We start from the raw sequence: 14,618 nt of genomic DNA, 5'->3' as shown, positions 1-14,618 counted from the left end.
GGCTAGGAACTTGTTTATATGCACTAGATTTCACTAGCTAATGACACTGGGTCTTAAAAACTCAACTTTCCCTATCCCCCAAAATCCCTAAGTGTCTCCTAAAGAAAACTTCATAAGAACAGGAATATAATCTTAAACACACATGCATGTATGTGCGTATGCACGCATGTACATACACACACACAGAGAGCCAAAACTTTCAGATCTAGTTGTATTATAAAGGACAATAGTATAAATTCCTACACGTGTAGGATCTACCTGTTGAAGATTTCTGTCACTTTAGCCCATATAAATATAAACTGTCATATCCATATCAGTAAATTATTAGCCATCTACAGAGCCATAAATATAAATTCCTTGATAAGTTGACAGTCCATCCTTAATCTTCCTAGCTTGTCCTAGTATGCCCTATTGCTTCTCCTACTACCCAGCCTCTACTCCAGGTATACAGACATGTATCTTGAAAACAAAAGTAAGGTAAGGAGGTACAGCAATTCTCTAGCAAGTCTTTCAGATTTAGAAGCATTGCTACTTTGGGAGACTTGAAAACTGCTACCTACATGGGCTGGAAAGAAATCAGTGATCTTATAGCCAGCTCTAAATCTATTAGGGATGTCAGGAATTATGAAATAGAATGCTTTTTCTAGATCAATTTAGCAGCAAAGCAAATCAAGTAAGAGCTTTAAGCAGATACTACCTGGCTGGAGTTTCTCTCATGAAAAAAACTCTCAAGGACTTGAAGTATATACCTGATGAAGCAATGAAACCTCAAAATGTCTAATATTAAAAATAGAATCTTTCTGAGTCAATGAGCTGGCTTTTTTTCAAACAGAATGATTTTTAAAACCATTAGGACAGCCAAGTAGTGGTGGGAGCCCGTAATCCCATCTGTACATAGAGATCGGGTTCAAGGCTAGCCTGCACAAAAAGGAAAAACAAAGTTTACAGACTCCATTTCTACCAACTGCTGGGGGCAGAGTGGTCTGTACCTGTCATTCCAGCAAACAGAAGCAAAATTGGGAGTCTAATAGTCCAGGTTGTTCTGAGCATAAAGTGAGACCTTATCTCAAAATATAACCAATGCAGGGGCTGGGGATATGGCCTAGTGGCAAGAGTGCTTGCCTCATATACATGAAGCCCTGGGTTCAATTCCCCAGCACCACATATACAGAAAACGGCCAGAAGTGGCGCTGTGGCTCAAGTGGCAGAGTGCTAGCCTTGAGCAAGAAAAGAAGCCAGAGACAGTGCTCAGGCCCTGAGTCCAAGCCCCAGGACACACACACACACACACACACACACACACACACACACACACACACACACCTGGGCATCAGTGGATCACACCTGACACTGACACACACACACACACACAAACACACACACACACACACACACACACACACACCTGGGCATCAGTGGATCACACCTGTAATCCTAGCTACTCAGGAGGGTGAGATCTGAAAATTTTTGGTCAAAGCCAGCCCAGGCTGGAAAATCTATGAGACTCTTATCTCCAATTAACAACCAATAAGCCCAAAGTAGAACTGTGGCTCAAAGTGGTAGAATGCCAGCCTTGAGCGAAAAAGCTCAGGGACAGCACTCAGGCCCTGAGTTCAAACCTCAGTACTCACAATCAATCAATTAATCAATCACCAATACTCAGAGAACTAGGTACCGGTGGTTCATGCCTATAATCCCAGCTATTTACAGCAGCTGAGATCAAGAGGATCCGATCTTAGTCTCCTAATTAGCTAGGACTTATTACAGGCGTGATCTGACTCTGGCAAAAAGCTCAAGAGACCCCCTTCTCAATAACTGGGCATGTTAGTATACATCTATTATTTCCAACCAAGTGGGAAGCTGAGATAGGAAAGATCAAAGTCCCAGGCTAGCCTGGGCAAATGTTGACTCAAAGATTCAATCATAATGAAAGAAGCTGGGTATAGAGGCAAACAACTCTCACACTGTCAACTATAGGACATATATTAAGAGGACTGCAGTGTAGGCCCATGCCTAAAGCCAGACCTTATCTTAAAACAATCAGTGCAAGAAAGATAGAGGTGTGGCTTTGAGGTAGAGTGCCTGCCTAGCAAGAGTGACTACACCAAGTTCAAACCACAGTATTGTAAAAATAAATTTAAAAACATAAAAAAATTTTAAAAAGCACTAGGACAGGCAGTTTGAAGTAAAACTCAGATAAAACCAGAAGTTGATTTCTCTGACAGACTGCATAGCGCATGCTTCTTACCATCTCCATTTGGCAACCAATGGCTTCTAAAAGTGCAGAATCTTGAACAATATTTAACATTGCTCCTGCAACAGCAAAATAAACCAAAAAGCATTTTATGTAAAACATGATATGAATGCTAAAATAGTTCACACTAAAATGATTAAGATCAGAGATAAGAATGTAATCTTGAGCTGGTGCTGGTGCCTCATGCCTTTTATCCTAGCTACTCAGGAAGCTGAGATCTGAGGATCACAGTTCAGAGCCAATCCCAGGCAGGAAAGTCTGTGGGATTCCTATCTACAACTAACCACCTAAAACCTAGAATGGAGCTGTGGCTCACAGTGGTATAGTGGTAGCTTTGAGCCCAAAAGCTTAGGAACAGTGCCTGGGTCCTCCCTGAGTTCAAGCCCCATGACCAAAAAAAAAAAAAAAAAAAAAAAAAAGAAAAAGATTTTGGTTGAGTATATATGAGATTCTCTAAAAATTACTAGTAAGTTCATTAGTTGGTCAACAAAGATAGTCTTCAAAAATTACCAAATTCTGATCTGCTTTCAAAGTTTTTAAACTGTAATTTTTAAAACGTATTTGAAAATCACCTTTGCTTTATATAAAACCATGCCCACTGCAGGAATGGGAGGGGAAAGCTGGGGGAAAGTGAAGGAAAAAGTAACACTGTACTCATTACCTGACTTATGAAATGGTAAACCCTCTGTACAACACCTTACTAATAATAATAAGATTATATATTTAAAAAAATGTCCACTATCAGATATTAACTGAGTAAGAGGCCACATGTAAACTACAAATGGCACAATCCTATATTCCCAGCACTTGGGAGGCTGAGGAAAAGATCAAGAGTTCAAGGCCAGTTAGGCTACATGAGACTCTATCTCAAAAAAAAAAAAAAAGCCAAGTGCTGGTGGTTCACACCTGTAATAATCCTAGCTACTAAGGAGGCTGAGATCTGGGAATCAACATTCAAAGCCAATCAAGACTGGCAAATCTAAGAGATTCTTACTTGTGATTAACCAGCAAAGCACTGGAAGTGGAGATGTAGCTGAAATGGCAGAACACCAACTATGAGTGAAAAAAGGTTAAGAATGTGAGGCCTGGAGCTTAAGCTCCAATATACTGCACAAAACAAACAAAAAAAAGCAAAAAACAACCACAGGCCAGATGTAAGCATCTCAATTTCAAAGGACATACAACAAAGAAAGGTATTACAGAATGCTTTTAAAACTAGGTTCTGACACTTTACAAATAAAATAACTAAGCAAGAAACTACAGCTATACTTTTCTGACAGTACAAGGTAACATAAGGATGAGAAACTGAATACAGATCTCTACAGGTCTGAGTAAGGAATGTGGAATGTGGAATGGTTAGCCAGTGGTATGGAGATTGGTAGTACCTAGCTCACTCTAGAACACTAGCTTACATAGGGGAGGTTAAACGCTAGGAGGCAAGGAAGGAGACAAAGTTGGAGGCTGTGATACTACTGTAATTAAAAGACGTGGAACCTGACTTACGAAAGGTTAATCCCTCTGTACAACACATTAATAATAGCAATAAAATTACATTAAAAATAAATAAAAAGACTACCATTAGAATGAAGAGGAACAGCTGGGCACAATGGCTCATGCCTATGGGAGGCAAACAGCAGTTTGAAGCCAGGCTTGAGCAAAAAGTTATTAAGAATTCATCTGAGGGGCCAGAGAGCGGGACGTCTGGCTTTCGAGCTGCTGTCTGCTGTAGTAGCGACAGAGGAGCGAATTTAAAATGGGTGATGTTGAGAAAGGCAAGAAGATTTCTGTTCAGAAGTGTGCCCAGTGCCACACAGTTGAAAAAGGAGGCAAGCACAAGACTGGGCCTAATCTCCATGGTCTGTTTGGTCGGAAGACAGGTCAAGCAGCTGGATTCACTTACACAGATGCCAATAAGAACAAAGGAATAACCTGGGGAGAGGATACACTGATGGAGTACTTGGAGAATCCCAAAAAGTACATCCCAGGAACAAAAATGATCTTCGCTGGCATTAAGAAGAAGGGAGAAAGGGCAGACTTGATAGCTTACCTCAAAAAAGCTACAAATGAATAATAGCCACTGCCTTATTTATTTATTGCAAAACAAATGTCTCATGGCTTTTTAATGTGTACCATAATTCAATTGATCTCTAATACCAGATTTTATATCATGAATGGCTGGCAGAATATTTTTGGGCAGTCCTGATTTAAGTAAAACTGACTTATGGTTAAGTGAATGTGATCTTTAAAAAAAAATACTGTCATTTGTTCCCCTTTCTGTGATATGATTGGACTTACTAATGTTCAATTTTTCAACAAGTTAGGGAATACCATCTCCAAATATGTCAGATTGGTTTTATATTCAGATTTATATAGCTAACTATGAGAACATCTTTTAAACATGGGGGAAAATCCCTTCACTGTCTGATAATCAAGCAAAATTAACCTGTTTGAATTTGTGATCATTAACTTGTTAAAGGCAGTGGTTGAAGATGAGGAAGCAATGTCTATATTTTTGGTCTTCACTAAGCCAATTTAATTACAATTCCCTGTCTCTGAAATCTGCCTTTTACTTATTGAGAGATATTTTAGTGTGGCTTATCTACAAATGTCAAATAAAGAATATTTAACACTTAAAAAATAAAAAGAATTCATCTGAGGGACTTGGAGGTGTGGCACAGTTGACAGACAGTTAGCCAATGAGCAAAGGCTTATCAAGTACTAAGTTTGAGTCCCAGTCATGGACCAAAAAACGCAACACACCCATCTGAAAACTGACCAAAATAGCCAGATACTAGTGGCTCAAACCTGCGATCCCAGTCACTTAGGAGGCTGAACTTGGCAAGATTATAATTTCAGGCTGGCCCAGGAAAAAGTTAAAGAGACCCTATCTCAGAAAAAAAACTAGGCATGATGATGAGATGTCAACCCAGCTGTAGCACAAAGTGTACATAGATGGATTCTGAGTATTTCCTAGGCTCAAAACTAAGGAGCTGCTGGAGGTTGGCTCAGTGTAAAGAATAGGCATGTAACCAGGAATCCCTGAGTTCAAACCCAAGTCGAGTTCCAGGAGTTGGGGGCTTGGAGTGTAGCTTAGTGGCAGAGTGCTTGCCTAGCATGCATGAAGCCCTGGATTCAATTCCTCAGTACCACATAAACAGAAAAGGCTAGAAGTGGCACTGTGGCTTAGTAGTGGAGTGTTAGCCTTGAGCAAAAGAAGCTCAGGGACAGTGCCCAGAGCCTAAGTTCAAGCCCCAGGACTGGCCAAAAAAAAAGAGTTCTAGGAATGAAGCTGGGTGCAACGGCTAATACCTATAATCCTAGCTACTCAAGAGGCTGAGCTCTCAGGATCAAAGTTCAAAGGCAGCCCGGGCACAAAAGTCCAGGAGACTCCTATCTCCAATAAGCTACTCAGAAAAGGCTTGAAGTGATGCTGTGGCTCAAGTGGTAGAACACTAGCCTTGAACACAAAGAAGCTGAGGGACAGCACCTAGCCCTGAGTTCAAGCCCCAGGACCAGCAAAAATAAACTAGTAACAATAATAATAATGTACCTTTGATTCAGAATAATAAGAGCTATGTCTGACCACTGACCCACAGTATGCATAGGATTAATAGTACTGGGATTTTCACTTACAAAAGCTGTATAAGAACACAAAACTAGGTGGGGTGTTGGTAGCCCGCGTCTGTAATCCTAGCTGCTTAGGAGGCTGAGATATAAGGATCTCAGTTTAATGTCACCTCTGTCAGGAAAAGTCCAGGAAACTTATCCACCAGAAAACTGGAAGTGGCACTATGGCTCAAGTGGCAGAGCACTAGCTGAAGAGCTCAGGCACAGCCCCCAGACCCAGAGTTCAAGCCCCATGGGCAACAAAAAATAAAATAAATAAAAATTAAAAAGAACATAAACCTAAGCCAGGTGCCAGGGGTTTCATGCCTGTAATACTAGTTACTCAGTAGGTTGAGATCTGATGATTATAGTTTGAAGGCAGCCTAGGCAGGAAATTCCTTGAAACTTTTATCTCCAATAAACTACTTAGGAAAAGCTAGAAGTGGCGCTGTGGCTCAAAGTGGTAGAGAGCTGGCCTTGAGCAAAAGTGCTCAGGGACAGTGCCCAGGCCCTGAATCCAAGCCCCACACCAATAAAAAGAAAAGAACACAAACCTAGTATCATTTGGGTGTTGTTGGGGTCCGTTTCCGTTTGCAAGGCACCTATTAGTATATTCACAAGTCTCAGCTTCAGGGACAGAAAAGTTATTGGTTTATCATAAGAAGAGCTGTCATCATTACTAAATTTTCCTTCTAGGACCACCTGTGGAAAAAACAAATTTTATTTGACATCTGCTGTTGCGGTTCAATATGCCTAATTAGGGGTTGTAGGCATGGTTCAGTTGGTAGTGCATCAGCCAATGAGCAAAAGTGTATTGGGTGTCAAGTTGAAGTCAGCTCTGACAAACAGAAAGAAAGAGAGGAGGAGGGTAGAGGAGGAGAAGCCTAATTAGGAACAGCTAGACAGAAACAGTTAATGAACAATGCTTCCAGGCAAAAGCTAGCCAAAGTGCTATCTATCACTAATTTACTCTACATATGTGGTCAGATGTCGGTAGCCTCAACCACATGAAATGTAGGCAGAAGCATGGTGGCAGTGTGACATTAGAAATGTCAGCACAGAGCAAATTCAGGAATTTACTTGAAAACAAAACTTTTCTTTTTTAAGCCTCTGCTCCTTTTTTTTTTTTTTTAAGCAGTATTGAAACTTGAACTCTTGGCCTCATACTCTCTTCTGACATTTCTGCTCACGGGTGACACTCTACCACGTGAGCTATGCCTTCACTTCCAGTTTTTATCAGGTTAGAGATAAAAGCCTCAAGATTTGTCTGCCCAGGCTGGCTTTGAACTGTAATCCTCACATTTCAGCCTCCTGAGTACTGAAAATGACAGGTGTGAGCCACTGGCATCTGGCTCTCCTTTCCATTTTTAAAATACAGTTTGACTTGAATTAGCATACAGCAGCAAAATACAGAATATAATAAACCTTTGAAAAAATGGCCAGGTATGAAGACATGCATCTGTGATCCCAGCACATGGGAGGCTGAGGCAGTAGGGTCATGAGTTTGAGGCTACCCTTACCTGCCTAGTGAGACCTTGTTTCAAAAACAAATCAAAAGCAAACAAAAACCTTTAATAAAATGTTACCTCAGATTTGACTGTGCCAAAATGATGAGGGAGGGGCAACAAAGAAAGCAGGATATTAATGGAGGATCTTCTCAATTCAGTTGGATTTATATAGCTTTTGAATTTTGAGAGTTCTCTGCCAAGAAACAAAAAGCTATTAGTATTTTTATGCTAAAGTACATTTTTAGCTTCTGCTAAATATATACTAAACCAATTTCTTACAATCCAAGCAGTGTGTGTGTGTGTGTGTGTGTTTGTGCATGTATACTTCTGTTTTTTTTTTTGTTTTGGTTTTGTTTTTTTTTTTTTGGCCAGTCGTGGGCCTTGGACTCAGGGCCTGAGCACTGTCCCTGGCTTCTTCCCGCTCAAGGCTAGCACTCTGCCACTTGAGCCACAGCGCCACTTTTGGCCGTTTTCTGTATATGTGGTGCTGGGGAATCGAACCTAGGGCCTCGTGTATCCGAGGCAGGCACTCTTGCCACTAGGCTATATCCCCAGCCCAATGTGCATGTATACTTCTATATTTGACTGTTACTGACTTAAACTAGAATCTGACTGATTTATTTAAAATTTAAGATCTACTCTACAAAGGTAGAACTTTGGGCTGGATTTGCTACTCAACTGAGTAAGTGTGGCTTAAGTTCCTCTGGATTATGAAGACAACTGGACAAGATAAATTAGAAAACAGGAGGCAGCACTAAAACAGACCAGGCCAAAATGGGCAATTGACATGGTAGTAAAGAATGACAGCTTACCTGTCAGGCAAAATGGTTTCAAGAGCTGAAATAAAGTAAGGAACCACAACATCAATCCCTTTCAAGTCACAGCAGAACAAAGGAGGGGAGTTTAGAATAACGCTGGCCAAGACAGGGTGGCACACATAATCATTTATCTGCAAACCTTGAATTAAAAGCATGTAAAATCTAGGAAAGCAAGAAAAAAAATTTAAACAAACTGCTGATGAATAGTTTACATAATCATTATTTTCTACAGTCATCTACAACTCTTTCCACTATTCCTACCCTAAAAGGTACAGCTAGGATTCAAACAATTCACAATTATATACACCAAGAACTAAGTTTCTAGGCTGAGAATGTGGCTTAGCGATTGAGTGCTTGCCTAGCATGCATGAAGCCCTGGGTTCCATTTCTCAGCACCACATAAACAGAAAAGGCCAGAAGTGGTGCTGTGGCACAAAAGGTAGAGTGCTAGCCTTGAACAGAAAGAAACCAGGGACAGTGCTCACTTCCTGAGCCCCAGGACTGGCAAAACAAAACAAAAAAAAAACAAAAACAAAAACTAGAACTACATTTCTTTTTCCTCTTTTTTTAAACTTTTAGTTTTGGTGCCAGCACTGGAGCTTGAACTCAAAGTTTCATGCTCTCATTTTGTTTTGTCTCTCAAGGCCAGCACTGACACAAACCACATCCTTAGTTCTAATTTTGTTTTTCTAACAAGGAAAAGGGGCTCATGTCTATTAAAAGCTTCATTTTTCGGTGGGGTTTACTGGGGCTTCACTTCATAGGTCCTCATGCTTGTTAGGCCCTATCACTTGTGTTATGTCTCCAGCCCTATTATATCTTCTTTTAAAGTTTCAAGCCTTTACAAACCCCAAACTTTAATTGCCTATAAATGAGGCAACCAGAGTAAAATGAAACAAATGACTCCAATGCTTATCAAGAAAGTGAAAGAATTACTGAATCAAATTCCACAAGCAGTAAAAATGTGCAGCGTTTGCAATTCCTAGGGAATAAATGCATTTTTGTATCTTTTTTCCTTCCTTTATTGTTTCTGGGATGATAATGAAAGAAAGCAACCTCTTTAAACCCTGCATTTATCATAATATGAAGGTCACTCTGAATCAAAGTCCCCTTAGAAATATTTATGAAGGCATTTTATTTTTATGACCACCCCCTGCCATAATCAACTTATCAACCATCTCCTGTCGTTCAAAAGCAATGATAATGGCATATTTACCTACCACTGTGAGCAAGCACTTTTCCTATAAAACTTTGGAAACTATTTATTTACTAGTGACTGCCCAACCAATGACAATCTATCCTCTCTCCCTTAGAATTCAACATAAAGTACACAAATAACTGATGGCCCGCCCCTCAACTGCCAGTCCAGGAGGCATGTCTAAGTCTTTACTTACTCTGTATTTTACAAGAATCCATCCCTTTAATCAGTCCCTTCTCTCCATATTCTCTTCTGGCTTCTACAAGTATATCCTTTAATAGATTCTCACATTCTGCAGGATGCCAACTTCCAATGTCTAAGCTCTCTTCTACTAGACCTGATTTTATACACTTCTTAAGTCACTAACAACAGAATGGAGGAAATCTCAGCTCACACCTCTCAACTGAGCTCCTCATCTCTTAGCCAGAACCTTCCTGGATATCCAAGGGCAGGACATGTCTACTATTTTCTATAGTGCTCCTGTGTATAATACCTGGTAAAAAGTAGACAGTTACAGATAAATATCCCTTAGGTACTTCAAATTCAACACATTCATCATCTCACAAACCTTTCTTTCAGTTTGTCATTAAGACTTATGGACCAGACACAAAGCTCATTATAACCATATAAGGCTTATTATAAAGCTCATTAAAACTATATAAATGGAAAAATAAAAAAATTCTAAGACCTGGATAAATAAGCTGGCAGAATCTCTTCTCCAGTCTTCTTGCTACAAAAAATCCTACACAGTGTCCCACAAGCCTCAGCTCTTCCTGCTTCATAGTTATCAGGAAATTCACTGGCATCAAACATAGGATTGGAAACCATGGTGTCTGTGGACATTTGAGACCCTTTCCGTCGAAACTCCATGCTAGCTTGTGTTGTAATGGCTGGGGAGAGAAAAGGAGGGTTTTATTATATTTGTCAATATGCCAAATAGGCTCATGGGACCCTGGACACAAAGATCAAATATTGGTGTCATTAAGTAGCTACTTGAATAGAATCCAATAATGCTTTTGTTCAGCAACTATGTCTTAATTTTTTTTTAAAGGGCTCTCTGAAATCTTCTTTGAAAATGGACAACAATTTATAGTGGCACTATAAGTTTAACAGATTTTACAAGAAGCAGTTTTCAACTGAATTTTTGACCAGAAGAGTACATTTGTATATATATCTGTACTTGTATACAGATACATAACACAGAATTTGACTTTTTCTATTATTTGTTTCTTCCCTCCCTGTAGAATGATGCTTAAACATTAAGAAAAATAGCTGTAATCTACACCCAGATGGACACTGAAATTAAGTGGGCAACCTCATGCCAGTTTGTGTACTTTAGGGAGAAGGTAGGTAAGGAGGGAGAGAGCATTCCCATCACCCACCCTCCTCCCACCTCCGCAACACACGCCAAAAAATTGCCCAACCAAGCAAAATAAAAATGAATTTTAACAACCACAGACAGCAGCTAACTTGAGGTTGATAAATCAGAAAATTGGACTGGTAAGAAAGATAATTATGGCCATTCATTGTCACTGAAACAGAAGCCCTTTGAAAGTTGCTTTTACTTTTAACAAAAGATTTCACAGTATAGTGGAAACCACTCTGAAATCTTTTATTACTCTACATAAAATGCTTAAATTGTTTCATAATAATAGGCTTAATAGAATGCAGAGTCACGCATAAATCTTTATGCAACTTCCCATGAGCCATTTTTTGTCCTGAATAAGCTATCCAGCAATAATACATTTGAAAAACATTACATGCAAAATGCATACAAATCAAACACTAAATCTGTATAAAAATAAGCTTAAATTAAGCTTAAAAAAAAGAAAGAAAGCCAAAACACAGTTAGTGCAAAGTCCTGGAATTCATGACATGACCAGACTAGTGTACAGAAATAATGGGACTGATTCAGGCAGATTAATTTGCTTTTGCCAACAATCTTCCCCATTCAAAACACAGAAAAATATTTTTCTTCCCAAATGCAAAAATTACAAGAGACAATGACAATCAATTATTTTAATGGAATTATGAAAAAAATAAAAACATGACTGCAATTAAGGAGAAGCTTCTGGTTCCTACTTACAAGATTTATAAGAAAGAAGAATTTGGATAAAAGATGCTGCAAGATAATAGAAATAAATGGAAACAAATCAAAGGACAGCAGTAATTATAAAATACTTTAAAGATGGTGAAATTTTACAATAAGTTAAGAAGCTTTATAGCTTTTTATAAGTTAGATTTCAAGCTTTACGATACCACAAGCTAATTCAAAACATAGGAAATAGTGCATTCAGGTCCAAAATTATGATTTTTGTATCATGCAAAACAATGAATGAAGAAAATTACACAGTACAAAGAATTGAGATTTTGAACTGCCCATAACGTGCATTAAAATGTTTAGTTCATTAACCCTTCCCAGCTCATTGTTACTTTTATAAATTACAGTGTACTGTCAGGTAAATAAAAGACTAACCAGTTCAAAGAAGCAAACATTTTAAATTACAGGTGAGCTACAGGCAGAATTCCTTGATGGCAGCCAGTACTTAAAAAAGTTAATATCCCCCCAATCCTCCCAGCAACCCCCAAGACCTGGAGACTGGCACCCAAAAACACACTATAACCCCAGTGACTATTTGGACATCTCCAATCTCCTAGGTGATGTAACAGCCTTGAGCATCTCTGAACATAACAGAGGTTAAGGAGCTTCTGTTCTTTCCACACCAGGAAGAAACTTGTGAAAGGATGTTGCTCACATATGACTTGAATTCTGGTTTCTATCCTCTGGTGCAACAGGGTGAGCAAAGCTGTTACAAACACCCTAAAGATGGAAAGCTCTAAGTTCCCATAAAACAAACCCACTACAAAAGCAATATGCTGAGCCATGCTAGATTCAGGGACTTCAGTATCAACAGCTCCACACCCAAAAGTGACACTGTAAAATTACATCTTAACAAAAAATAAAAATATAGCTGACTCACTCTAAATAACATCATACGAATAAACATGGTTCAGAAAGCCCAAAATATATAAGTACATGAACATAAAGAAAATATAACCCCAAAATGGTTTTTAAACTTTTCACTCAAACATGCTAAGTACATTTACTTAGTCTTAAGTAAGCACTGGTTTCACACTTGTGAATAAAATTATACTATGGAAATGGTAGAATACACTGTCTAAATGTGGACAAAATAAAGGAAGCAAAGAAACCATTAAACCCCTAAACTCACTCACACAAACTTTCCTTAAGGTATTTAAAAGATTTATAATATCCGGGCTGGGAATATGGCCTAGTGGCAAGAGTGCTTGCCTCATATACATGAGGCCCTGGGTTTGATTCCTCAGCACCATATATACAGAAAATGGCCAGAAGTGGCACTGTGGCTCAAGTGGCAGAGTGCTAGCCTTGAGCAAAAAAGAAGCCAGGGACAGTGCTCAGGGCCCTGAGTTCACGACCTAGGACTGGCAAAAAAAAAAAAAAGATTTATAAGATCCAAAATAATTATATGGACATAATATTTAGACATCAATCCTCATTGAGGTGATGTGTAATCACTGGGAATGTAGAGACATTTATGGATATTACATTAGTTTTATTCCTAGAATTAACATTCTCCTAGAGATGCAGACTCCAAAACAGACATATTTTTACATCAATTTACTCTGAAGTTCAATGGAAAGTTTTTCTTATCAACAAACATACTCATTAATATTAATGCACAATAATGGTGCCTGGCATAAAATAACAATAACTCAATAAATGCCAACCACCATTATTATTCAAGTGTGCAAGACCTATTATAAATATTCAAAATATTTAGCACTATCCCCCCTTCCATCATGAATTTTATGCCACTACTTTCAAGTATAATGGTATGATAAAAATCCATTATCACTTAATGTGACTACCACCCTAAAATCTAAACGAAGACATCACACTGAGTTGTTCATTCTCTACTAGTCTTATTACGCTACAGAGCAACTGGTACTTTTAAAAATTGTCCCTGAAAATCTTTACACTAAAACCTGAAAGATCAGAATCTACTGCAAAGCAGAAAAATGTTTACATGTACTAAGTTGAAAGACTGACAAAAATCTAAGAGAACTTTTTTCTGAGTACATTTCCAGGCAAAATATTAAATTTTTAACATAAATAATATTATCCTGGCTGACATGAAGGGAACTTCCAGGTCACCTACTAAAATGAATTTGATTCAACAAAAAGTGGCTACCCTGAAATGTGTCTAATAAAAACCAGACAAAAGGCCAAACTTCATAGAACATACAGGAAAAAGGACAGTCCATAAAACTTCAAAAGTTTCTGTCACTTCAGCTGGAAGGGGTTAAGCACAAGACACTGCTTGATCAGAAACAGAGCTTTTCAATATACCTATTAATCTTGCAGGTAGGAAAGATTAAAAAGAAAAAAGAAAAGGAAAGGAAAAAATGATAGTGTATGTCTTGAGCAATATTTACCAGTCATGCTGCTGTCTCTGTTAATCCCATTATGAAGTTTACAGTGAACAAACGCTGCATCAAATAACCATGATCCAAAGAGATTCAAAATGCTGTTAACCTTTGGTCTCCGAGGGGCAGGCAGTGGCCGGGGTTCTGAACTAGTCTGATTTGGACTCGACAGAGGTGAGGTGGAAGAAGTCTGGTGCTGGACTTTTGAGGCATGAGCAGTACTAACCTATCAGAAGAATACAAGAACATAGACGCGTGAAAGGTTTGAGAAAATGACAGGATTTTAAATAAGTAGGGCAGATTAAAATGCCATTTTTATAAAAACATAGGTGTGGTAGTGAAATTTCTTACTGTGCTTGTTTTCATGGTGGCCTTATTCACAGTAACAGCCCGGTGCCTCCGGTTATGTGGGGGAGTGGTATTGACAGCAGTACTTTGAGGCATACTTAATCTATTTACGGGTGTTGGAGGAGCACTGTCTGATCGGGGCCTAGAAATGCCTTGAAAAAAAAAAAAGAAAGTTATTCTTCACAGTTCAAAATATGTGGTTAGAATTTTTTTTTTTTTTTGCCAGTCCTGGGCCTTGGACTCAGGGCCTGAGCACTGTCCCTGGCTTCTTTTTGCTCAAGGCTAGCACTCTGCCACTTGAGCCACAGCGTCACTTCTGGCTGTTTTCTATATATGTGGTGCTGGGGAATCGAACCTAGGGCTTCATGTATACAAGGCGAGTGCTCTACCATTACGCCATATTCCCAGCCCGGTTA

General features: G+C 39.0%; 2 protein-coding genes across 4 annotated transcripts in view; one reads left to right on the top strand and one right to left on the bottom strand.

Moving 5' to 3' along the window:
• The window catches only part of Ralgapb (Ral GTPase activating protein non-catalytic subunit beta), an 88,018-nt gene that overhangs the window by 38,780 nt on the left and 34,620 nt on the right, over positions 1-14,618 (bottom strand). For all 3 annotated transcript variants that reach the window (XM_048349181.1, XM_048349179.1, XM_048349180.1), the window contains exons 8-14: positions 14,206-14,354; positions 13,864-14,080; positions 10,073-10,274; positions 8,181-8,348; positions 7,447-7,561; positions 6,415-6,562; positions 2,249-2,313 (exon numbers count right to left, since the gene is read on the bottom strand). In XM_048349181.1, the coding sequence (XP_048205138.1) occupies positions 2,249-2,313; positions 6,415-6,562; positions 7,447-7,561; positions 8,181-8,348; positions 10,073-10,274; positions 13,864-14,080; positions 14,206-14,354 (1,064 nt within the window). The remainder of the gene's footprint in view (positions 1-2,248; positions 2,314-6,414; positions 6,563-7,446; positions 7,562-8,180; positions 8,349-10,072; positions 10,275-13,863; positions 14,081-14,205; positions 14,355-14,618) is intronic.
• Positions 3,939-4,347, top strand: LOC125353474 (cytochrome c, somatic-like). The gene has a single exon (XM_048349183.1). The coding sequence runs from the start codon at positions 4,008-4,010 to the stop codon at positions 4,323-4,325; it is 318 nt and encodes a 105-aa protein (XP_048205140.1). The 5' UTR covers positions 3,939-4,007; the 3' UTR covers positions 4,326-4,347.

Source organism: Perognathus longimembris, chromosome 6 (genome assembly GCF_023159225.1).
Source record: "Perognathus longimembris pacificus isolate PPM17 chromosome 6, ASM2315922v1, whole genome shotgun sequence".
NCBI classification, from domain to species: Eukaryota; Metazoa; Chordata; class Mammalia; order Rodentia; family Heteromyidae; genus Perognathus; species Perognathus longimembris.
Note: the sequence above shows the minus strand (reverse complement) of the source record. Positions and strands in the feature narration are given on the sequence as shown.

Excerpts from the sequence above, each read along its gene's own strand:
- LOC125353474 (XM_048349183.1), top strand. The coding sequence starts at position 4,008 with ATGGGTGATGTTGAGAAAGGCAAGAAGATTTCTGTTCAGAAGTGTGCC.